The 24,503-nt window shown below is 43.7% G+C and overlaps 1 protein-coding gene across 2 annotated transcripts in view; it reads left to right on the top strand.

Moving 5' to 3' along the window:
* The window catches only part of GRK5 (G protein-coupled receptor kinase 5), a 252,071-nt gene that overhangs the window by 212,122 nt on the left and 15,446 nt on the right, over positions 1-24,503 (top strand). For both annotated transcript variants that reach the window (XM_060241527.1, XM_060241528.1), the window contains 4 exons: positions 8,330-8,367; positions 9,495-9,584; positions 12,037-12,245; positions 17,777-17,914. In XM_060241527.1, the coding sequence (XP_060097510.1) occupies positions 8,330-8,367; positions 9,495-9,584; positions 12,037-12,245; positions 17,777-17,914 (475 nt within the window). The remainder of the gene's footprint in view (positions 1-8,329; positions 8,368-9,494; positions 9,585-12,036; positions 12,246-17,776; positions 17,915-24,503) is intronic.

Below are 24,503 nucleotides of genomic sequence, written 5' to 3'. Positions count from 1 at the left end.
AGGATCGATGCGCTCAGTGGCGAGTGGCCAGCGGGACTACTGTATGCCTTCCCGCCCATTCCTCTATTGCCCAGGGTGATACAGAGGGTGGTGGAGTTAAGGGCAGAGATGGTGCTGGTGGTTCCTTTCTGGCCAAGACGGTCGTGGTTCCAGGAACTTCTGAGGTTGTCGGTTCAGCCCCCTTGGCGGCTGCCGAGGCAGGACGACCTTCTGACTCAGGGCAACATGTCTCATCCTCAGCCAGACCTGTTACAGTTGACAGTTTGGAGGTTGAGCGGTTGCAGCTCGAGGAGCTAGGTTATAACAAGAGGGTGGTGGACACTATGTTGCCATCACGTAAATTTTCCACTAACAGAGTGTATAATACCACCTGGAAGGTTTTCTCTTCGTGGTCGACCCAGCGGGGGTGGGACCCGATTACAGTGAATGTTAAAGGTATTCTTTGTTTCCTACAGGAAGGGGCAGACAAGGGGCTTTCCACTAGCACACTATGGCATCAGGTAGCTGCCATATCTGCTATCCAAGGGGTACGGGGGCGTAAGGCCTTGTCATTGCATCCGCATGTTAGACGCTTCTTGAGGGGTACTGCACTTCTTAAACCTCCACAGGTGCACAGGTTCCCCTCGTGGAAGCTGAATATAGTGCTGAATGCCTTGTGTGGGGGTCCCTTCGAACCCATGGCTTCTTGTGGGATTAAAGAGCTAACATTTAAAACGCTCTTTCTAGTGGGCATCACCACGGCACGGAGAGTGTCTGAATTGAGGGCCCTTTCGGTTGACAAGGAACTCTGTGTTTTTCATAATGAGAAGGTGGTGCTGAGACCAGACCCATCTTTCATCCCTAAAGTTAATTCTGTTTTTCATAGGTCTCAGGAGTTGGTTCTCCCGAATTTTTGTCCCAATCCTAAGTCTCCCAAGGAAAGGGAGTTGCACTGTCTAGACGTTAAGAGGCGCTTAGCTTTTATATTGAGCGCACAAAAGACTGGAGAAAGTCTGATTCCTTGTTTGTTTCTTTCAGTAAGAGGTCACAGGGACGTCAGGTTTCCACTTCCTCTCTTAGCAGATGGCTGCGGGAATGTATTGTTCTGGCCTACAAGGCCCAAGGTCAAACCCCTCCAGATGGGATCACGGCTCATTCTCTGAGGGGTGCTGCAACATCAGCTGTGTATAGGTCCTTTCCGTCCTTGGAAGCTGTGTGTAAGGCAGCGACTTGGAGTTCGGTGCATACCTTTACCAAGCACTATAGGGTAGATAAGTGGGCTTCGGCGGAGGCGGCCTTTGGGAGGTGTGTGCTGCAGCATGCACTCTAAACAGGGAAGCTGGTCCCACCTGGGGATGTACAGCTTTGTTACGTCCCAGTAGTTGGACCGACCCACTGACCAGACCACCGGAGAACGGAAGATTTGTATCACTTACCGTGAAGCTTCCTTCTCGGTGGACTGGCAGTGGGTCGGTCCGGCCCGCCCTTTGGAGGTTGAGCGGCTTCCTGGGTTTTGGAGATGGATTCTGGAGCTGGTTTCCTCTCTTGGAATACGTTGCAGTTTCTATGTTTTGCAATGCTCTGTTTCAATCTTCCATTTTGTATGGTGTATTGAAGCATAATAAAACTGTTCTCCTCGTTTACTCGTTTTCTGTATGTGAATGGGGAGGTTTTGGAAGTTATTTTTCTTAGGGGGATGTGGCTTGGATGCAACTAGAGAGTTCTGGGAGGTATAGGCCACTTCCTCCTCCGGATCAATTGGAAGACCCGACCCTGTGATGAGGAGGAGGAGCCTATACCCAGTAGTCGGACCGACCCACTGCCAGTCCACCGAGAAGGAAGCTTCACAGTAAGTGATACAAATCTTCCGTTCGTGGTAACCTGGGTGATCTTAGGCAAATGGTTCCCTAAATGAAAATGTTGTGGTAAAGTTACCAGACACTGCAGTTGAAGGCCTACAGCTGAAACAATTGTTAGTTCTGTGTTTTCAGTTTCCTGGGCTTTAGCTGGTTTCTAGAAATTAAGCTGTTTTAAGGAGAAATTTCTCATGCCTTATTATGAAGATCCAAGTTATTCCATAAAACAACAGTTATGTAATTAAAATCCAGTCAGTCTCTCTTTAAAAATATAAAAGGGTGGCAGAATTCTTGCTGAAAAGGACTCACTTACTTAGTAAATATTGATTAAATTTTGTTCATGGACTTGGACTTTGCTGGAATTTTATTTGGAATATTGAGTTATATATTGAGTGTTCTGAGGAATTCTAGTTGTAGGAAAGGATTGACTGAGCAAGGGAAAATGCCCCATTGTGAAAGCAGCTGCTCTTTATATAAGTGTCTCAGAGCAGGGCAGACTCAGGCAGTAGAAACTAAGGGCAACAAATCAGGGACACTGACCAAGTTTGTGTATCCAAAAAGTCAGTCCAAAAGTCATGTACAAGGGAGGCCAGCCAAGAATCCAAGGGACAAGGTTTAAGAAGGTCCAAGAGGCACAGTTAAGCAGCTCTGTGAGTGAAAGCCAGGAGTTCAGAAATCACAAGAGGTATCGGGGTCAGGTGCTGTGGTCATGGTGTCTCCAGAATGTTGATGAGTTGCTTCCACACCTGAGCTGTCTGAAGTCCTGGTGTACCGTCCGCCTAACGCACCAGCGAGCGCCTTACCATCCCTGATGGAGGTGGTGGCGGGCTGGGCATTGGAGTACCCAGGGCTTATGGTCCTGGGTGATTTCAACGTCCATGCCGATGACACGGCTTCCACTCAGGCGATGGGTCTAGTGTCTTCCATGGCGACACTGGGACTCTCTCAATTTGTTACGACCCCCACGCACCACGCAGTGCACGTTAGATCTGATCTTTGCGTCCGGGATTTTGGTGAACGATATCGCGGTAGAAGCGGTACCATGGTTGGACCACCTAGCCCTCAAGGCCCATATGGAGACACCACCTCAACCCTGTATGGGCGGAGAGCCTATTTGGGCTCGCCCGTAGAGCCTGATGGACCCGGAACGGTTCCAAATGGCCCTGAGGGATCCCTGGCCCCCTGGCAATTCTCTTGATGACCTGGTGGAGACCTGGCAAAACTGACTATCCAGGTCTATCAACGAGATCGTACCTCGATGTCCTCTGCGCCCTCGTGTGAGGCTGGCTCCATGGTATACCTTGGAGCTATGTCAGCTGAAACAACAGCTCAGACGACTAGAGAGGTAGTGGTGGCACACTTTGGATGAAGCGATGAGAACATCCTATAGAACGTTTATGAGGTCTTATAAGATGGCAGTCAGGGCCGCAAAGAAAGATTACTTTGCAGCCAAGATTGCATCTGCAAATTCGCGCCCGGCACAATTGTTTAGAATAATTGGAAACCTTATTACACTGCCTCAAGGCAGACCAAATGTGAGAAAATTAGAGATAGGCTGTGAGGCTTTTGCGAAATATTTTACAGATAAAATCACGTCGTTACATCAAGACCTGCCTACCTACAGGAACTTGAGGCTCCGTGCCTGTCTCCTGGCACTAGTTCTGGGTCACTTCGACCCACTCAGCCTGGAGGAAGTTGACGGAATTCTCTCTGCTGCATGCCCAACAACTTGTGATTTGGACCCTTGCCCCTCCTGGCTGATTAAACCTTGCCAGAGGGAGCTCAGATGTCCTTTACGGGACATCATAAATAGATCCCTCTTGGAGGGGAGCTTTCCAACACCCTTGAAAGAGGCTTTGGTCCATCCTCTCCTGAAAAAACATACAGCAGACCCGGCCGAATTGGCAAACTACCGACCGGTCTCTAATTTACCGTTTTTAGGTAAAATAATTGAGAGGGCAGTGGCGTTGCAGCTGCAGGGTTTTCTGGATGACGCTTCCATCCTAGACCCTTGCCAGTCCGGCTTCCGTCTGGGCCATGGCACGGAGACAGTGCTGGTCGCCTTGGCAGATGACCTCCAGCAGCATCTGGATCGAGGTGGCGTGACGGTGCTAATGTTGTTAGATCTGTCGGCTGCGTTTGATACAGTCGACCATCAGCTACTGACCCTCCGCCTCGCCGACATAGGAGTTAGGGGGTTGGCCTTACAATGGCTTTCCTCCTTCCTCAAGGGATGGGTACAAAGGGTGGCAATTGGGAGTGAGCTGTCCCAGAGGCGCACACTAGAATGTGGGGTGCCTCAGGGAGCAGTTCTTTCCCTGATGTTATTCAACATCTACATGCACCCCCTTGCCCAGATTGCCCGGAGGTATGAGCTTGGGTGTCATCAATATGCAGATGACACCCAGCTCTATCTGCTAATGGATGGCCAACCTGACTGCGTCCCAGGGAATCTGGACCAGGCATTACAGGCCGTGGCAACTTGGCTTAGGCTGAGTGGGTTGAAGTTGAACCTGGCGAAGCCAGAGGTCCTTTGCGTGGGCCACGGCGCTCTGGGGAGGGAAATACCTCTCCCGGTTTTTGATGGTGTGCCGCTGAAAGCGGCGCACCAAGTCAAGAGCTTGGGAGCCCTGCTGGAGCCTTCATTATCAATGGAGGCCCAGATAGCAGCCACTGCCAAGTCGGCGGTTTTTCATCTGAAGCGGGCAAGGAAGTTGGCCTTTTTCCTGGAGCGTCGGGACCTGGCAACAGTGATTCATGCGACGGTCACCTCAAGATTGGATTACTGTAATGCCCTCTACATGGGGCTGCCTCTGTGCTGAACCCAGAAGCTGCAACTGGTGCAGAACGCGGTGGCTAGGCTGTTCTTAGGGCTCCCAAAGTGGGAGCACATACAGCTGGGGCTGCGCGGACTGCACTGGCTGCCAGTTACATACCAGGTTCGTTACAAAGTGCTAGTTATTACCTTTAAAGCCCTATATGGTCGAGGACCTGCCTACCCGAGGGACCGTCTTTCCCCATACAAGCCCCAGAGAGCACTGAGGTCAGCGGGGAAGAACAAGCTGGCTATCCCCGGGCCAAAGGAGGCAAAACTGCAGAACCCCAGCACACGGGCCTTCTCTATCATAGCTCCACACCTATGGAACCAGCTCCCGGAAGAGGTGCGGGCCCTGCAGAGGCTTGACCAATTCCGCAGGGCCTGCAAGACCATCCTTTTCAGGATGGCCTTTGTGGATTGCTGATTGAATGATTGATGGATTCGCCTCAGTGACTTTCGCCATCATGCCAACTGACAGAATAGCACCAGAAATGCCTATTGTTAATTTATTGTCAATTTTAAACTAGAATGATCTTAAGACTAATGTTGATTTTAAAAGTTTGTATAATTGTTGTATGGACATGTTGTTAGCCACCCTGAGCCTACCTAGGCGGGGAGGGCAGGATATAAATAAAATCTATTATTATTATTATTATTATTATTATTAATTTATGGATAGTTAACAGCTGGGTCTTGGTGCACTTGCAGGGGAGCCATCCTTTTGGCTCAATAGCCCCAGGTGCTCCTCCTGACTTAGTAAATGCCAGGCGTGCACTCTGCGAGGCATGCACTCTGTCCTCTTGAGTAGCTCCAACCATGCCCATCACCTCCTACATTCCCTTGGCTCTGGGGAAAGGGGAGATGAGGCAGCCTTTCCTGAATTCTGAGTCGTTGGCTCACTGCCTCTCAGTGTTGCCTCCTCTGTGGTCTCAGTGCCCATGGGGCTAGGGTCCCCACTGTCCTTAATAACTTCAGCAACTTCTGCTGCCTCAGAGTCACTAGCAGGGGTGGTAACAGGCTCAGCTGGCCAGGCTCAGCATCAGCTGCTGCAGGCTGCTGACCAATAACAATATGTCACATTTAGTGAGAGGCTTGAATAGACTTTGAATAGAGCCAATATGGTGCAGTGGTTAAGATCATCCAACAACAATGTAAGATGGGGCTTGTGAAACTTTTAATCATAAACTCCAGATATATGCTTGACATTTTCATGACCTGAAGAGCTTCCCTGCAAGATTATTTTTCTGCATGGAAGATGTGACTATTCCTTTGCTGTGTGTATACATGGCAGAAATCTGCCATCATTCGTATGCACATAGTGGTATAAATGTATGAACATCTCATAGGGTTGCCTATCCCCTGTTGGGGGCAGGGGATCCCCAAGTTTGGAGGCCCTCCCCCCACTTCAGGGTCATCAGAAAGGGGGGGGGGAATATCTGCAGGGCACTCCATTATTCCCTAAGGAGATCGATTCCCATAGGGTATAATGAATTGATCTGTGGGTATCTGGGGCTCTGGGAGGGCGGTTTGTTGAGTTAGAGATGCCAAATTTTCAGCATAGCATCGGATACTCTTCAAAACATCCTCTGAGTTTCAAAAGGATTGAACTAGGGAATGCAATTTTATGAGCCCCAAAAGAAGGTGCCCCTATCCTTCATTATTTCTAACAGAGGGAAGACATTTTAAAGGTGTGCAGTCCCTTTAAATGTGATGGCCCAAACTCCCTTTGGAGTTCATTTGTGCTTGTCACAACCTTTCTCCCAATGTCTCCTGGCTCCACTCCCAAAGTCCCCAGGTATTTCTTGAACTGGACCTGGCAACCCTTGGTTGAGAGCAGCAGACTCTGATATGAAAAACCAGGTTTGATTCCCCACTCCTCCACATGAAGCCAGCTGGGTGACCTTGGGTCAATCACAGTTCTCCCAGAACTCTCTCAGCCCCACCTACCTCACATGGTGCCTCTTTTGAGGAGAGGAAGGGAAGGTGATTGTAAGTCATTTTCTGATTCCTTAAAGTAGAGAAGAGTGTGGTATAAAAACCAACTCTTCATCTTTGCCTTCTTCTTTGATTGTAAAGAGCAATGAGGCTTTTTATGCCCCTATCCTGTTCCATACCCTCACCCTAACTCGTACCAGTTATCTTTGCTGACCAAGACAACACTCAGTTTTTTTCTGATTTTATTGCAAATAAATGTAACAACATCTATAAAAGGAGTGGGAACTTCAGCAACTGATTCCTCTTGAGTATTTTTGTTCTGGCATCTGAAGTTTTTGTTGCACTCATCTCAAATTCCTCCCAAAAAATGTAAAATGTGAATATACAAGACCACAAATGCAAATAATGCAAGTATCAAATGTTTGCATATTCCAGCTGATGTAAGATCTGCTCTGAATTTGCATAGATCTCTGGTATGCAGACAATAGTTTTAAGGTCTTTTTAGGATTTGAGATACCAGAGATTTACTTTTGTTGATTTTCTGTTAACCTTTAGGCTTCCAGAATGGTCTGAAGGTATGTTAATCAATCAGATTTTTATGCTGTTCTTCTTCCAAACAGCTCAAGGCAGTTTATATGGTGTTCCCTCTCACTTTTATCCTCAAAACAAACCTGTGAGGTAAATTAGTTGAAAGAGGGTGACTGGCTAGAGTCACTCAGTGAGTTCCCTGGCTGCAGCCAGATCTCTAGCCCCAAGACTACTACACCACACTGACACATACTGTAAGAATGCAGAAACTAAGCAAATTAAGAATGCAGAAGCTAACTTTAGAAGATCACAAATGAGTTTCTTTGAACTCTATGATGGAGAGCAAGAGGCACACACATTAACTAAGTAAGTTGATTTTACTTCTTGGGATACCTGCTAGTGCCAGAGAGGTTTTGTGGTAATTTATACATTGTAGTCAACACAAGCCAGTGCTTAGATGTTTATGGAGATGGGCAGGACATAATACAAAAATTATAATGTGAAAGTAGCACGTTATAATCTCAGCTAAGAAAATGAACTACACAGGATCATAACATTTTATTAATCTACTGTGTGTGAATGCTTGCTGGTTCTGATTTCATCTTTGATTTTTTTTTTTCTCTTTGTCTTGATGTTTTCTTAAGTCATTTTGATTATTTTATTGTTGGGAAGTAGGATGATTGATGTTATCTTTATTATTGTGTTGTGTTTTTTTCTGTTGGTTTTTAATTATTTTTCACTGAATAGTTTACTTTTCCTGTATACCTTTCTTAGTACAAGGAGGGATTAGAAATCTAAATAGTTTCAACCTTGTGAAGTAGGGTAGGAGTGCCTAATGCTTAGTGAGTTTCATAGCTGAAAAACCAATGTGTGAGGCAGTAGCTAGAGAGTTAGACTTGACTTTCTGACACCTCAGCCTAACTCTGTAGCTACTGCAACACATGCCGGTGAAACAGATTATATTATTATTGTGACTAGGAAAGTAATGGCCTTTTGCCACGAAAGCACAATATTTTGAAAACTAGAGTCTCCGTTCATCTTTGGTTCAAAATCATTCTAAGCCTCTTGTTATATTGTCTTTTAAATTATTTTCTGGATGAGCTGATTCCCTACTGTTTTATGTCTGGAAAGAAAATACATTCTGATGCCTTACTGTTCTCATGTTATCAAAGCTGTTTTCACACAAATAACTTTTATCTTTTCCTTTTCTTAGGGATTTGAAGCCAGAAAACATTTTGTTAGATGATTATGGTAAGTCTAACAGCTTTATACAGAGCCCTTCTTTCCACATTAATGTGGCTTACATTTAGTTGTGCAACACACCTTGCACAAAGGCAAATCCTTCTCTGAGCAAAAAGCTGCACAATCATCAGTGCCTGACATGGGATTCAGAAAATGATAGTACCCAAAGAGTTCTTGCAGTTGAGAAAAGCAAGAAAGACCGCTCTAAAAAGCATATAAGCTTGGGATGTAAAATATCATTTTAAAATTAAACAATAAAGATTCATTTAATTTTTACATACAGCTGTAAATGTTAAAAATGTTCAGAAGAATTTGGAGAGCAAAACTTCTTGCTCTTGAGAGTGTACAGATGGAGCTGGCTGAGTGAAGGGGCAGCAGTGTCCCAGCCACTGCTTCTTCACGTCTAGGGAACTATGCAGCCCAGTGACAATATCCGTTGCCCTAGGAGAAAGAGTGGCCTGAGGTAAGGTACAGAACAAAACACCTCTGAGGCCTCTGGCAGACAGAACAGTAGATGCTACTCCTTAGGCTGTAGCACAGGACCCACCTTGCTATTTTGGAAATCTTCCTTAATTCATATTCCTAACCTCCCTCTAATTCCTCATGTTTGGAATCATTTTCCTGAAAACATCACCCACCCCATTTTCCTATTGAATATGTAAACACTATCAAATAACATTTTCTGCTTCAAGAAAGTGGCCCAGTCATAGGACGTGCTTGGATGTTCTTTATCCTGGGTTTTTGTAAGTGCTGTTTCAGAGACTAAAGGCCTCACACATCAGATGTTTTGGTCAGCTTTCTCTGTACAGTTGACACAGGTCTTCGTTGGTCAGGCAACCAACACAGACAATTTGAGGGGAACAAATGTTGACAGAGGTGGTTTACGGGTGCCTGGTTCCCTGAGACAATTCCCAGACTCCCCCTGTTGTGTGCCAGAGCTCCCAGCAGGGAGAACAGGAAGCCACAACTTTGCTTGACTGTTTCCTTTCACACTAAACAGGCCTTTCCCTTTTACCAGAGAATTTCATGTGATGTCCTTTCAGTTGTGAGATGTATTATGATGATGTGCTTTTATTAAAACAAATGCATGTTTTTTATGGCTATGCTGTAATAGTTGCTTTTTTTGCCTGCTTTAGGCCATATCAGAATATCTGATTTGGGTTTAGCTGTTAAAATTCCTGAGGGTGAATCAATCCGTGGACGGGTAGGAACAGTTGGTTATATGGGTAAGTGATAAAGTATCTGGTGTTGTTGATAGTATTATCCAGAGTTGACAATTTCAGAACACTTGTCTGTTATGCAAAGTAACCAAAGTGTTTCCAAATAGCAAAAGATGATCACACATCTGCATAGATGAGGGGCTCTCTGGCTCAATCTCTGACACAATGAATCAGTTCCCCTAGTCACAGTTACATTTGGGAATAGCTATATGTATTCTACCCAGATCCCAAATTCAAATTTGGTGCCTAAAAATAGTGCAAATTAATTCTGCATATGTTTATTTTGTTTAGTTTTCTCCTGCTTCTAAGACCCCATTTTTTTAAAGATCTGTGAACTTTCTTGACAAGAACTGTGTTAGCAGAGAGCAAAGACAGAAACATTTAGAGAGCTGAGGAAGTAGTGGGGGGAGAGTGGGGGATCAGGCAGGCTACTGAAACCCTGTGTTGGGTTTCTCAATAAGTGGCCTAACATCAGGCCATTGAAGCCTCTGCTCCCTTCTGAGTGAGCATAATGACAATTTTGATGCAGCACAACCAAAAAAGAGTTTTATGGGATCTTGAATTAATAGATTTATTGAAACTTTTGACAATGAGTGCCTACTTCATCAGATGCATGAAGCTAATTCTCAGTCAGCAGATACACACAGGAAGAAATGGAAAAATGTAAACAGTAGGTTAAAAGGCTGCAAGACATATAGTGTGTGACAGTTCTATGCAAAATGCAAAACTGACACATTACTCTGTCTGTGACTAGAGTAATGCAACCATTGTAAGAACAGCTAGAGGGTCTTTGTCAACAAGTTTGGAGGCTGGTGTGGCCTCCTGGTTTGGTACATGTACCACCAATGGAATGCAGAAATCTGTGACCATTTGGCATGCTAGTAATAATCTTGGAGTCACTCATAGTGTTTCTTATAATCCACCATTCCCTCTGCCCACTTAGCAAGTGTCTTTGATTCTGCTTTCTGTTGGCCTTACCTTCCAGGGATTATCCATTGTGCTTCTGCAATTATCTATGTCCTTAAAATGTACAGTAAAACAGTATAGCTAATTCTTAACATAGCCTCATATGTGCATTGAGAGACTATGAACAGACAACACAGTTCTTTTTCAAACCTGAAAATTTCCAGGTTTGCAGAGAAATCTGAACTCACCAGCAGCAACCACTAGGTGACCTGCTACCATACGACTTGCATAACTCACCCAAGGCCCAGATGCTTGCTGCTGTTCAACAGCCACCATCTCATGAAAGCTAGCATGGTGTAGTGATTACAGTTTCAGACTAGGGTCAGGAGACCCTGGTTTGATTCACTGCCCTGCCATGGAAGTTGACTGGATGACCTTGGACTAGTTACAAATTCTCAGCCTACTCTAACTCATATGGTTGTTGAACACCAATTCTTATACATATATTTTTGTATAGTTTACAGTTGAAAACAGAATGCGTGTATACATAACCTGTTTAGAAAAAGTGGGCTTTTTGCTTTTATCATGGTGAACAGCAGGGCTTTTTTTGTAGAAAAAGCCCAGCAGGAACTCAAATGTATATTAGGCCACACATCCTGACACCAAACCAGCCAAAACTGTGTTCCTGTGCATTCCTGCTCAAAAAAAGTCCTGGTGAACAGGAATCAATGCAGGATAAGATTTGTCACAGAAGAACCAGAAGTAATTTTATCCATCTAATAAAAACTACTATTGTAATACATCACAAAAGTTGCACTGTTTGTTAAAATGCGGTTTCATTGCATATGTGTGTTGAAAACAAAATACTACGTTTATATTTTCTGTACTGAACATTTTGCTCATTTGTCTTCAACCCATATACCCCAGAGAGTTTCTGCTAAAACTAGTGCAGTGACTCAAGAATAAGAGGTCTGGGAAATTTCACGTTAGGTGTTTCAGTATAAATCCATGAGATGGGGGGGGGGGGCTTGTTTCATAGTTCAATAGCTAAAGAGATGTCCTTGAAATTAATACAGCATAATTTAAAATGAAATACAGCTGATGGGGTAAATGTGTGCATAGACAAGATTTTTTTCCTATCCAAGTGCAATTTTGTTTGCTATCAAATTAAGATAATGAGATTATTGTGTGATTAAGTTAATTAAAATTAACAAGAATGCATAAGAGAACTCTCATCCAAATAAACTTTCCCCCTCTGCTATATATACAAAACAAAGCAGGCCCCCAAGAGTGACTGCGGCATGCAGGCTGGTTCTGAACCAAACTAAAGACCAGACTGAATGTTGTCTTTCATTCTTGAATATTGGCTGCAGCTATTTAAGTGTCGTTTACATGCCAGGCTAAGTAGAGCTGCACCCTTCTTTACATGCCATGCTAAGTAGAGCTGCACCTTGAAGTCAATGAGCGTATCTCTGCTTAGGATCATACTGTTATGTTAAGGCCAGTATAGAAATGGGCAAATCTTTTCACAGGTCTCCTCTTTCTCACACAGCTCCAGAAGTCTTGAACAACCAGCGATACACACTTAGCCCTGACTATTGGGGATTAGGTTGCCTGATTTATGAAATGATTGCAGGACAATCACCATTCCGTGGGCGAAAAGAGAAAGTGAAACGAGAAGAGGTAGACAGGAGAGTCTTGGAGACGGAAGAGGTTTATTCCCAAAAATTCTCTGAAGAAGCAAAGTCCATCTGTAAAATGGTAAGAGGATACTCTTTCGAAGGTGCAAAGTATATTATCTGGCTTCATTGTGCTGGTTATTGAAGTATAATGAGGAACTTAGAAATCATCTGTCATTTGTGTTCTACAGAATAGTCCTCTGTGATTGCTAGTTTTTCTTCTCCAGTGTAGTTATACTGCAGAAGAGTGATACCCTATATGTAGCTTTCAAATAACTTCTGAGCATTTTAGGTGTGGTGATTAGGCACTTCAAAGACATGCCAGATTCCAAAGCTCATTTATACCAATGTCAGTCCCCAGAATTTGAGGTGTGAGGAAGAACAAGGTAACAATCTGGAGAGACCAGAAAAATTCGCAAGGGTTTTTTGAGAGGTACACATTCTGTACTTCTAGATTTGCTACCAAAAAGGTCCTGCTCCTAGTAGATCAAAATATTGCCCCATACATAAAAGAAGGTGGATCAGGGTCCATAGATAGATGTTAAAACATGGGAAGATGTGCAATTAACTACTTGAAGCCATGATCATATACATCTTTAGGAGTCAAAATTTCCATTTTTAGTTAGAGCCAGTCAAATGAACTGGCAATACAATATAGGTATTTTGTGGCAAGGATGATATGTTCTTATCAACTCCCATTCATCAATATATAAGTAGTGCCATTCTCTTCCAGCTGTAGGGTCTCAACCATCTTCAAGTATTAGCCCCACAGAGAGTGTAGTCTAGTATCAGCAATCAACAGAGATTTTCTTACACATTAAAGAAACTGAAAGATCCTAGAGCAGGGGTCCAGGACCAGCCTTCCCAAGGCTGTTATGTAGTCTCTGAGCGACTGATACAAAGGAGGGAAGGCAGAAGGCTGCGGGGGGTGGGGGGCAGCAGGCATATCCAGTGAGGTGTGTGTGGTGAAAGCTGTCAAGAAATAGGAAGGAAATTGTCTGGGGGGGCAGGACTATGAGGCTGAGGTAAAATAGTGCGGGGGCGGGGGGGAATGTGAAGATAGAGAAAGAGGAGGCATGGTATTTTTCTGCTCCTCCAACTGCAGCTCAGCAAGGATTAGAGAAGCTACTACTTTGGGAGGCAGAGCCGAGTGGGCAGCACTGCCACCTCTGCACCAAAAAACAGCTGTGAGGAAGGTCTGGAAGAAAAACTTTCTCCAGTAGAACACGGCACTTGAGCCCGAAAGATTCTACAAACCCTAATGATGTTACCAGCCGTGAAAACCTGAAATCTTTGATTAAATACATTTATTGGGCCTTTTGTTGGTTCCCCAGTAAATCAATTGCATTCATTCCCAGGAATCAATTGTTTTTCTTTGTATTTTGAGGGAAAATAATATCATTAATTGGGCTTGCCTGTGTCATTTATCAAGTTTGTATCCAGCCCAACAAGGTAAAATTTATGTCAGATTGTAACAAATGAGTTTGACACCTCTGAGCTTGCAAAGGGACCAGCCATCTTAGGCCTTCTGCTAGAAATAATAAACTTTCAGGGTTCTTTCAAGATTAGGGTTTATCCATATTTTCAAGACAATAACTTTATTAGATTATACTGTTATACTATTGCCACCATCTTGTAAATGGCGTTAGGTATGAACATCTCCTTAACGATATTGAGAGCAATCCATATATTCATCCACTACAACTTCCTGTCTTCAAGTCCTTCTCCTGAAAAATTAGCACAGTCATGGTTGGGACAGCAGCATGCAAGGTGTTGTTTGTTAAAGATGAAGTGGGGGAAATCAGTCTGAATGCCCTGAAGAAACAAATTGCATTGAATTTTCTATTTCCTGTACAGTCAAGAGATGATTACATCTATTCATGTTTAAATTATTGTAATGTTTTCTAAATTTTAATCCTGTACAAAGCACTCAAGATTTCTTTGCTGTTTGTTTTCCTGCTGCTGCCTTCTGATGGACAAAACAAAACCACTGAAATATATTATGAGGAATGTGGATTTCATTCTTTTTTCTCTTAAATTCTTTTTCCTCTTCAGTCTGTTTATGCCAAAGAATGTAATTCTTCTTCAGTTTCTTGTTATTTGTCTTGAGTTACTTGTTATAGTAACTGAGTTATTTTACATTCTAATGTTCCCTGGTGCTGTGAGCTTTTCTGGTGTCTTCAGCAAATCTTCAGAATTGCTGTAAGAGAAAAGAATGAAACCCAAACCATTCAAAGACATTGATCTGAATATCAGCCATTTTCCTGTGTGTTTCAAATGCAGACTTCTCTCTGCCTTTTAAATATTAGAAGCCTCTATATTCTTTAAGCAGTTGCTTATTCAGTCATAAGTGTACACTAATTAATAATGCATCATATATGTGAGCACTAAATGGGAAAATGAATCAGAAATATAGGAGCTAATGTAGACAAGAAAACAGATTATATTCATAGCTTAGGTAATGCTCAGCAAGTATAATTCCTCTTTGGTGGTGCCCAAATGGATCTCTCCCATTGGCTTACAAGTGCATTCTATGCACTCAACAAATAATTGGCCCATCACAGCTCACTCAGTGTCTCTGGCCTCCCACTGGCTGACTCCTCTGTCCTTGCCTACTGCAGGCACAGGAATGTTGAACTAACCACCAAAACAGTCTTATCTCAGAGGCAGCCATATCTCCATCTTCTCTGTGTCCTGCCTGTCAACCAACCTCACAAAAGAGGTCACCAGCTACAGACCTTTACTGCCCCATCAATGGCACAGATGGTCTCCCAGCACACACAGCCTCTGAAGGTTGCAGATATAGCCAGGGAGCCGCTGCCACCACAGTAATGTGATTAGGCAGCAAGGCCTGGCCTCACTGGGAAAATGGCCATGGCTGCCACCTCTTTCCTATCACTCCCTCTCTCCCTCCTGCCTCACCCCTAGCCAGAGGCTGTTGCTGGCAAACAAGGCTGCTTCTGTCAGTAAAGGGAGAGGCCTCAGGTGAAAAGAATTGCATATAGTCCACCCTCCAAAGCAATTATTTTCTCCAGGATGAGGAGAAAGATCTGTTGTCTGGAGCCAGGAGATCTTCAGGCTCCACCTGGAGATTAGCTGCCATAGGCCTGGCAGCACCCTGTAGGTGACTTGATGCCACCTGGCTGGCATGACATAACTAGGCCTGGCTGCTTGATCCTGTTCAGCAGCAGCCCTCCTATGACTAGGCTTGCCAATCCCCAGTTCCCAGTGGGGTTTTTCCCGCTTTCCCAGGCTCCTTCCTGCTCCCAGTCAGCTGGCCGATGGGGGGGAAGCCCCTCCCCCACAGCCACCATGTGCCTTTCCACCTCTAGAGGCTTCAGGCTTCACCTGGAAAGGCTTCCTCTTGGGATGGTGTGTCTGTGTCTTTAAGGCTGAAAGGGGTTGGGGGGCGGGGAGCAGGCAGAAGAACATGGCTGCTCCCAGTGGCTGTGAAAGCAGCCCAGACCCTTGGCTGCACAGTCTTTTCAGAGGCCATTTGCATAGAAAAGGTAAACTTCAACCTTTGGTTGCTCTGTGTTACTTTGAAGTTGGAAGTTCAGCAACTCATGAGTAGAGATGCCAATCCCCAGGTGGGAGCAGGCCCTTCCCCACTTCAGAGTCATCAGAAACAGCGGCACAAGGGCAGACGCACCAACTCCTCTCGGGATAGCAGGAAGAACGAGACGGCCTCAGTTGCCCCAACCGACCCACCCACATCCTAATTAGCACCGCTCGAGCCCCTCCACTCATTGCGCTCAGGACGTGCACCACCACCTGAGGCTGCTGCAAAAAGCGCCACAGGTCAAAGGTACCGCCAGCTTTGCTGGCTCCGTAGGCGCCCCCACCGCTCTCCATGATCCTGACGCTGCTTTCCAACACTCTCCCAGCCCGGAACTCGCTGTAGCCGCCTCACCCAAACTTGTGCCTGCGCGTCCCCAAGCTTCGCCTTCAGGGAGGAGACGCAACCCAAGAGCAAGTGAAGGAAGCTGCCTCACTCTTGGGTGGTGTAGGTGCCGAGTCATTTCATCTGCGCTCAGTTGTGCCTACAGCAGCCCTGCTTCGCATCTACAGCAGGCAAACCAAGGCAGGCGTCCGGTTCCTTAATGGTTAGGCTTTTTTTTTCATTCGTTGAAGACCCCACTGGTGAATACCGATGTTGTCCTAAGCAGACTTACAACCCTTCTATACCCATTGGGCTTAGATTAGATGTACCTGTTTAGCAGTGGCTGTTGCTTCCCTGGCCCTTTCACCCCACCCTAGGGTTGCCAATCCCCAGGTGGGGGCAGGGGATTTATTCCCAAGGAAAATCATGGAGAATTGATCTGCGGGTATCTGGGGCTCTGGGAGGGGCTGTTTTTTAGAGTAGAGGCACCAAATTTTCAGTATAGCATCTAGTGCCTCTCCCCAAAATACCTCCCAAGTTTCAAAAAGATTGGACCAGGGGGTCCAATTCTGTGAGCCCCAAAAGAAGGTGCCCCTATCCTTCATTATTCCCCATGGAAGGAAGGAATTGAAAAGGTGTGCCGTCCCTTTAAATGTGAAGGCCAGAACTCCCTTTGGAGTTCAATTATGCTTGTCACAGCCTTGATCTTGGCTCCACCCCTAATGTCTCCTGGCTCCACCCCCAAAGTCTCCTGGCTCCACCCCCAAAGTCCCCAGATATTTCTTGAATTGGACTTGGCAACCCTAGTGGTTCCTTTAAATATGATGGAGTTCAGTTGTGTTTGTCACAACTTTGCTTATGGCTCCACCCCCAATGTCTCCTGGCTCCACCCCCAGAGTCACCAGATATTTCTTGAATTGGATTTGCAACCCTACCTATGACAGCCACTGTGACTTAGAAGTTACCAACTCCAGATTGCAAAATTCCTGGAGATTTGAGGGGTGGAGCCTGGAGAGGGTAGGTTTTGAGGAGGGGTGGGGCCTCAGACAGGTTCAATGTTATAGACTCCAGAATCCAAACCAGCCATTTCCTCCTGGTGAACCACTGTTGCCATTCTCCAGGTGAGGACTGGAGATCACTCAGAATTACAACTGCTCTCCAATGGCAGAGATCAGGTGGGTGGGGGGAGTGAATGCTTTCACTTGGGTAGGTGGGAAAACACCAATGGGGGGGCACTTGCCGAGAACCGCTTTCTAGAATCCATTGTATTTTTCTTCACAACGAGCCTTGTTCTTAGTTAGCAGATAAGTCCGCATCCTTTTTTTAATATTTAGTAGACTGTATCTCCAAAATGGAACCTGTGAGTTATAAAATAGATCACACCCTGCCTTCACATGCATGATGCCAAAGGAGCAGCCATCTTCCTGCCACCATCTATCTAACATTTTCAAAATGTAATCCAATTGAGAGACGGGATCTGTCTCTTTTCCTTTTTTGTTTCAGGTATGACACTGATCACATCCATAAAGTCTTTCAGGGCCGAGACACACTCTGAATACTCCTTCTGTAAAAAGAGGTAGTTGTTTCAGTAGTGTGTTGTGTTTTTTGAAAGGGCACTATCACGGAGTTCTACAATCAGAGAGGACTGTGAATTTTAACAAATGTGTGAGGTAGTGTGTGTGTAAACAAATAAATAAAAGCTTTCTTGCAATTCTCTTGGTCATTTTCAGCTACTGACCAAAGATGTGAAGCAGAGACTTGGTTGTCAGGGAGAAAGTGCAGCTGAAGTGAAGAGGCACCAGTTTTTCAAGAGCATGAATTTCAAACGCTTACAAGCAGGAATGCTGGACCCTCCTTTTATCCCTGACGTAAGTGATGCTTGAAAGAGAATCACAGAAATGAAATGGAAGTTGAAAGCAATACACTGCATAGCACTTGAGGGTATTCTCTAACCTAAATGCCTGCTGCAGTTTTCTTGAGTGCCGGTGTGGCTAAGTGACTGTCTTTTTTTTTTTATTGTATGGCAGTCACACACAGGAAGCATGTAATAATATAATACAGGAAGCATGTAATAATATAAAATACATAACCAACAGGCATGCAGCTAGGGAGAGTTCAAAGAGCTCTGTTACATCCCCTGGAAAACACAATGTTCACATTTCTGTGACAGATAAAAGAAAACATAGCTTGGTGGGCTGCACCACAATCACATTCAGGTTCTGGTGTTTTGCCCCATGTAAACAGCAGGTCTGCACAACTGCCAAAGCCTGTTTGTATTCTATTAGCTGTCTTTCATACTTTATGTGGCAAGTCAAATCCTGCATACCTGTCATTGCTGTTTATCAGGTTATGGATATTTGGTAGAACTGATTGCATCCATGTTCACAACTATTCATTCCCTAGATCAAAATGTTGTAATTGTAGGATTTGCACAATATTGCTGGGTGTTGAGATCTTAGTCTGGGTAGGCCCGCATCAGCCATGTCTTTGTGGATGGGAAACTCTCTGTTCTTAATGATCTTTCTATATTCACAAAGAAGATCATCTCGTCTTCAGAGATGAGGGGGAGCAATGTGACACAACGTGGGTAGCCAGTAGGTCAGAGTGGGCTTAATACATCCATTGATGGTTCTCATCAAGTTTGTGGACATGTGGGCTGCTGAGCCACACTGAAGTGCACCATATTCCGCGGTACTATACCCAAACCTCAAACTGGCATCCTTAGGATGCCCCTCTACTCGCCCTCCAAGTTGTGTGCAGATTGGCTTTTGGAGGGTGGGGGGGAGATCATGGAATCATAGAATCACAGAGTTCAAAGAGGCCATAGAGGAGTTCTCAGCATACCCAAAGCCATTCCAAAATGGGTTTTTGCTCCACTTCCCTTTCCCATGTTTCATCTGTCCACCATTCCTGGTTTTCCTTTGAGATTTTACCATACAGTCACACTTGTGATGAGCAGTGGGGATGGGGGGAGAGCAGGAAAAAACTCAGGAAGAAAAAAGAAATAAACAACAGATGATACTATGACAACCCAGTGTGTTTTAAAAACCAAGCAGGAGCTAAAATCTGGTGCAGAAACTCACAAGTTACAATTCTCAGCAGTTTTTAAAGGAATGACATTACAAAACTGATACATGATTTTAGGTTCTTAAAAATGTATCTTTTTCTAGCAAATGGAATTCCTCTTGAAACTACCTTGGTGTACGGTTTATCTCACACTGGATCAATCCAGGTTTTTCAAACATATGGCAAGTTATGACCTCAGCGTGTATTAATTTACAGCAATATCACTTTGCTCCACCAGAGTTGCAGGAGAAGCCATTATGTAGTGACAGCCTTTTCAAAAAAGTCATACAAACTGACCCTCAACTGGAGAACTTGAGTTCTTTTTCTTGAATCAGGTCTTACCCTCCCTATGTATTCCGCACTTCCTTTTAAAGGGGATTGTGTGGCTGTGTCGTCATGTACTTTGTCAGCAACGGAACCTCCTTTATTGTGCATGTGTGGTAACATTATAACATTATAGTGTTAAACAGTCTGGATGTATTGTGGGAACAGTTTAGTTGCTTCCATTTCAAAGGTCCACCACTCCTCTATAGTTGCCAACTAAGAAAATGTCTGGTGATCATTGAACTGGATACACCAATTCATAATAGTGTTGTTCAAAAATTATGAAGCACTCTAAGTATGTTGTCACTTTTCCCCTGCATATGCAGTAGAGTTATAACATCATAACATTGTAAAAAGGCTGGATATATTGTGGGGAACAGCATGGTTGCCACCATTTCAAAGGTCCTCTGTTCTTCCTTAGTTAGCAACTAAGGAAATGGCTGGTGAAGATTTTCACAATATCCATTTGCAGTTGTCGAACCAGATATACCAATTCATAACAGTATTATTCAGTAATTGTGCAGTATGCTAAATGGAAACATTGCATATGTTGAGTTTCCATGATTATCAAATCAATTATATAATTCAGTTATTTTTGATATTTAGAATTGTCATTAAAAACACAGGAGCTATAGGGGAAGGGGGTGGGGAGAATGAAGAATCAAGACAAGCATGAGGCAACAAAACCTACCCACACACAAAAAAAAGGGAAAGAAACTTCATAGATGGGTAATTACACAGAGAAGATTATATGGAACCTGGCTGCCCATTTTGTCCCCATGTTATAACATTGCTATATTAAAAGGGGGGGGGGAGTTGTCATAATACAATCAACTGTACGGTTAAAATTAGCAGATCACTCAGGGGCAATCTGAGGGAGGTGGGGTGAATGTGCGACACTGACAACACAAAAGGGTGGCAGGAAACATAATTCAAAATCGAGAATTCTTCACTGGAAAATCGTGAGTTCAGATCTGAAGGAAAAAATTGTGGGAGAGAAGTAGAATCAAAAAATGCAGGGTAACAGAGTACTGAATTAAGATCTACTGCTGGGGAGGCAAAGTGTTGTGAAGAAAGTTTTGCAAACTTCGATTATTTAAGAATACTGATGCCTTTGTGTGGCAATGGTCAGTTTCTGTCAATAAAAGGCAAAGGGAAGGGAGGAAGGATAGGGTCCTTTCCAGAGGTATTCTGGCTTCAAAGGTCAACCATGTACCCCTCCTTTCTGCTTGGCAGGGAGGACACATTGGGGCCAGGCCCAGCAACAGCCACCAGACAACCTTGCATGCAATTTGTGCAACTCATCCAGGTGAAGCAGTCACTATTATTTGATACTAGACAACTCACCTAGGCCCAAATAGCAGCCTTCACACAGCTGGAAGTGGTGACCACACAACTCAATCAAGTGACTTGCTAGCACACAACTTTTGCAACATGGCCAGACTTTTCCCATGGAGAGGCTGCTAGAAAAAAGGAAGGAGTCAGTCAGTCGGTCATTCTTTATTATGGTCATTTGTCCAATCATGTAGCACATTTATACATAAAAAATTCAAGACATATAATAAGCCAGATAAAGCGATTTAAAATTAAGATTGGAAGGAGGGAGGGAAACCTGAGAGCCAGTGTGGTGTAGTAGTTAGAATGTCATTCTAAAGGGGCCCAAGTTCAAATCTCCACTCTACTGTGGAAGCTTGCTGTGTGACCTTGGACCAGTCACACTCTCTCAGCATAATCTACCTCACAGAGTTATTGTGAGGATAAAATGGAGAAGAGTAGAATAATGAACGCTGCTTTGGGTCTCCTCTGGGGAGAAAGATAAGAGTATAAATGAAATAAAAAATAATAGAATACAGCTGAAGACATAGGAGCTGGTTGGTTGGTTGGTGAGTGGGAAGGAGAGAAGGAAGCAGGCAATGGGGAGAGGATATGAGACACTGCCAGGAGGAGAGAAAGAGAAAATAGTGTGGTAAAGAGAATATAGGGGAAGTGAATTGATCCCCTGTAAGTGGGCATACAGGTTTATAAACTGCAGGCTACTTGAAACAACAGAGACTGTAGCAGGGTCAGAGCAGGATGGTGGCCCATCTCATCTCTTTCCCACAAATTTTATTTCATTCAGGTTGTAAGCAGTCTTTTATCATTTGTTCACAAGGTACATATGGCATGCTCTGTACTGGAGTTTCCTTACTCGTTTTTTGGCCAGGCTGCACCAAATTGTTTTAGTATCACTCCACCCTAGACTTCACCAGGCCACCTTTTAAAGACTGCTCTGTTCACCTCAGCCCAGTGTACCCACACTGATATATGTCCAGGAAAATGCCACCACCCCCAACAGCAGCAGCAATGGCCAGTTATCCTTCTGCACTGGTTCCCATGGGTCATTGCCAGGATTTCAGCTCCTTTACTGTGGTTGGCAGGCCCTTGTCTAGTTCTCTGGACCTACCATCTGAACCACCATTCCCTTTTTTCTGCTGCACATCCTGCTTACTGCTTCATCTCCTGAACCTGTACCCCTGCAAGTCCTTGTGGGCTCCCCACTTGTAGTACAGAAGTGAAAATTTGGGCCCAATCTTCCTGCTTTTAAGGAAAAGATAAGATTTGCACAGGCAAGTCCAATCTCGGAAGCTAAACAGGGTCAACTTTGGTAAGTACTTGGATGGGAGTCTTCATTGGAATAACAGAAGTCAGGAAGCAGGGGCAGGCTTTATTCAGTTATCTTTCTGAATATCTTCCAGACCCCCAGTAGGGGTCAGTCAGTAGAGGTTGCCATGACTTCCAGGTGCACACACCTGCACACATACATAAAAATACAAGAAAAAGAATCAAAACAAAAGACAAAACTTGCAAGGGAAAGGTAATGATGAGGGAAAGGGTGAGCCTTTTGAAAAAGAGATTGAATACCCAGGGACAAGGGCTTCATTGCTCTGTGTATTGTAAACAGGATTGCATACCCTCAATTGTTAACTGAAATTTAGATCTAATTGGGGTCACCATTGTGTGTTGAGCTGGTGATGGTACAACCACCCCGGGCAGTGACAGAGGCCACAGTGACCTTTCTCTAATCTCTATAGTCAGAGGGTAATCATAACAGAAGAATATATTTCAACTGCTACTTGAAAATGTTCAGTTTTGAATCAACCTTGAGTGCTTTGATTCAGGGTTCCATTTCATTTGAATAGCACTAATAATAATAGATTCTTTTCAGTCTCTATGATCACGGGCTTGTGCTGCTTCCACTCATTTTCAATGGACCCTATTCAGAGCTTCCTATGGATTGTACCCTTTTATTGTCCCCTCAACCACATTCATATCCAGTGAGCCAAACTCCCTTTAGCATGAATCACAGAAAATAGTCTATTTCAAATCCTCCTCAGAGCCACCAGACACTAATTCACATAGAAAAGGTCAGTGATAGAACGGCAAGGTCCCCTTTCGTGAAATCTACTCTCACACCTGCAGGCGACATTTCATGACTCATTTCTTCCCTGACTTCCCCATGTAGTCTTAAAATTGCCATGTGGTTCTAAATACCAGTTACAGTTTTGACATTTTAGAGGAAATAGGTGATTGACATTTCTGGAATATATAGTGGTAAATTTAGCCCAATCCAAATTGGTTTGAAAGCTGCAAACCTTTTTTCCTGTAGATCTTCTTGGATCATTCTGTTGTTCAAAAACCCATCTATTTATCTGAGGCTGATTGTTCAAATAATCTTTACATTTAGATTTGGTAGGATTGTAGTTTCAGAAGAAACTGGAGGAAAAATACATTTGTTCCCCAAAGTTTCTACATTTTAATGTTATACCTGTCTTTCAGTTTTGCTGTACAATGTCTTGTTAGTTTCTCAGAGAAGCAGTGACACACCATCCATATTTCCTATTAAGTATATTGTATTGTTACATTATACTTCCTTTATTTAAGACATCATACCATGTTTGTTCATCCTGGCAAAGCTAGATGATGGATAATTTCATGTCTGTTGAAGAATAATAGTTATGACACACTATGTAATATTAGAGCATGAATTTCATTTGGATTCTCAATTCATTATGAATGGATGTTCACGTATGCAAAATGAGGAAGGATGTTTAAATGATCACATTTCTCATTTCTAAAAGTGACATTAAAATAACTACCACTGAATTCTTTAATTTGTAATCTAAACAGCTGCTGAAATGAATAGTATTTAGAGGGGGAATGATCAACAAAAACAATGGAAAAGATCTCTGTGTGTTTTCTAGAAATTATATTAATACCTTCTGCATTTCAAGCACTGCTAAAAGAAGGCAAATTGTGTTTAAGGATACGGAGCCATCAATAATACTTTGTCATTTTTTTCTAATCACAGAACAGAGACTAAAAAACTCAATTTTTGAATAAATTTTTATTTGTTTACAATATTAACATTCCGGCTTTCCAAAAAATTTCATGGCAGCTAACGGGGAAAAAATGCAATCAGTTAAGTTAAGCAATAAGCTTAGAACACAGCCCAGAAATTACAATAAATGTAGTGCCTAAGCTACAATATTACACACTCTGCAGGTTTCAATTGAACTGCAGCAATTTTCAGCAAAATATCCTGTGGACTGACTACATGTTCAGGACGCTAATAGGGAAGGGGCTGAGCACATAGTACTCTGGAAGGCCATTCCAAAAGGCTGGTGTAACCACCACAAAGTCCTAATTCCTAATCAAGGGCAGTTGAACCAAACACATTTCCTTTTATTTATAATGTACGTATTCAAGATTGCACTTTTGAATTTGGCATTAATTTGTAATCACTACCATATCCTAGTTCTGCACTCCTGATTGCCACTCAGGGTCTGTAGACTGATCTTCCTTTGTGTTCCTTCATTTTTCCTGCCCACAACTACTGGCTTCATGGCTGACTGTTAGTGTTAGACTTGACTGCCTTTTCTAATCTGGGGGGAAAGTATGTTTATAATAGGGTTGCCAGGTCCAACTCAGGAAATACTTGGGGACTTTGGGGGCGGATCCTGAAGACTTTCCTGTTCCCTAAAAAAATTAGATACATAAAACTGAAGCAGCGCAGTTCCCCTGAATACT

The sequence above is a fragment of the Heteronotia binoei genome, chromosome 6 (assembly GCF_032191835.1).
Source record: "Heteronotia binoei isolate CCM8104 ecotype False Entrance Well chromosome 6, APGP_CSIRO_Hbin_v1, whole genome shotgun sequence".
In the NCBI taxonomy this organism is placed as follows: Eukaryota; Metazoa; Chordata; class Lepidosauria; order Squamata; family Gekkonidae; genus Heteronotia; species Heteronotia binoei.
This window is presented reverse-complemented; position numbering and strand designations above follow the sequence as displayed.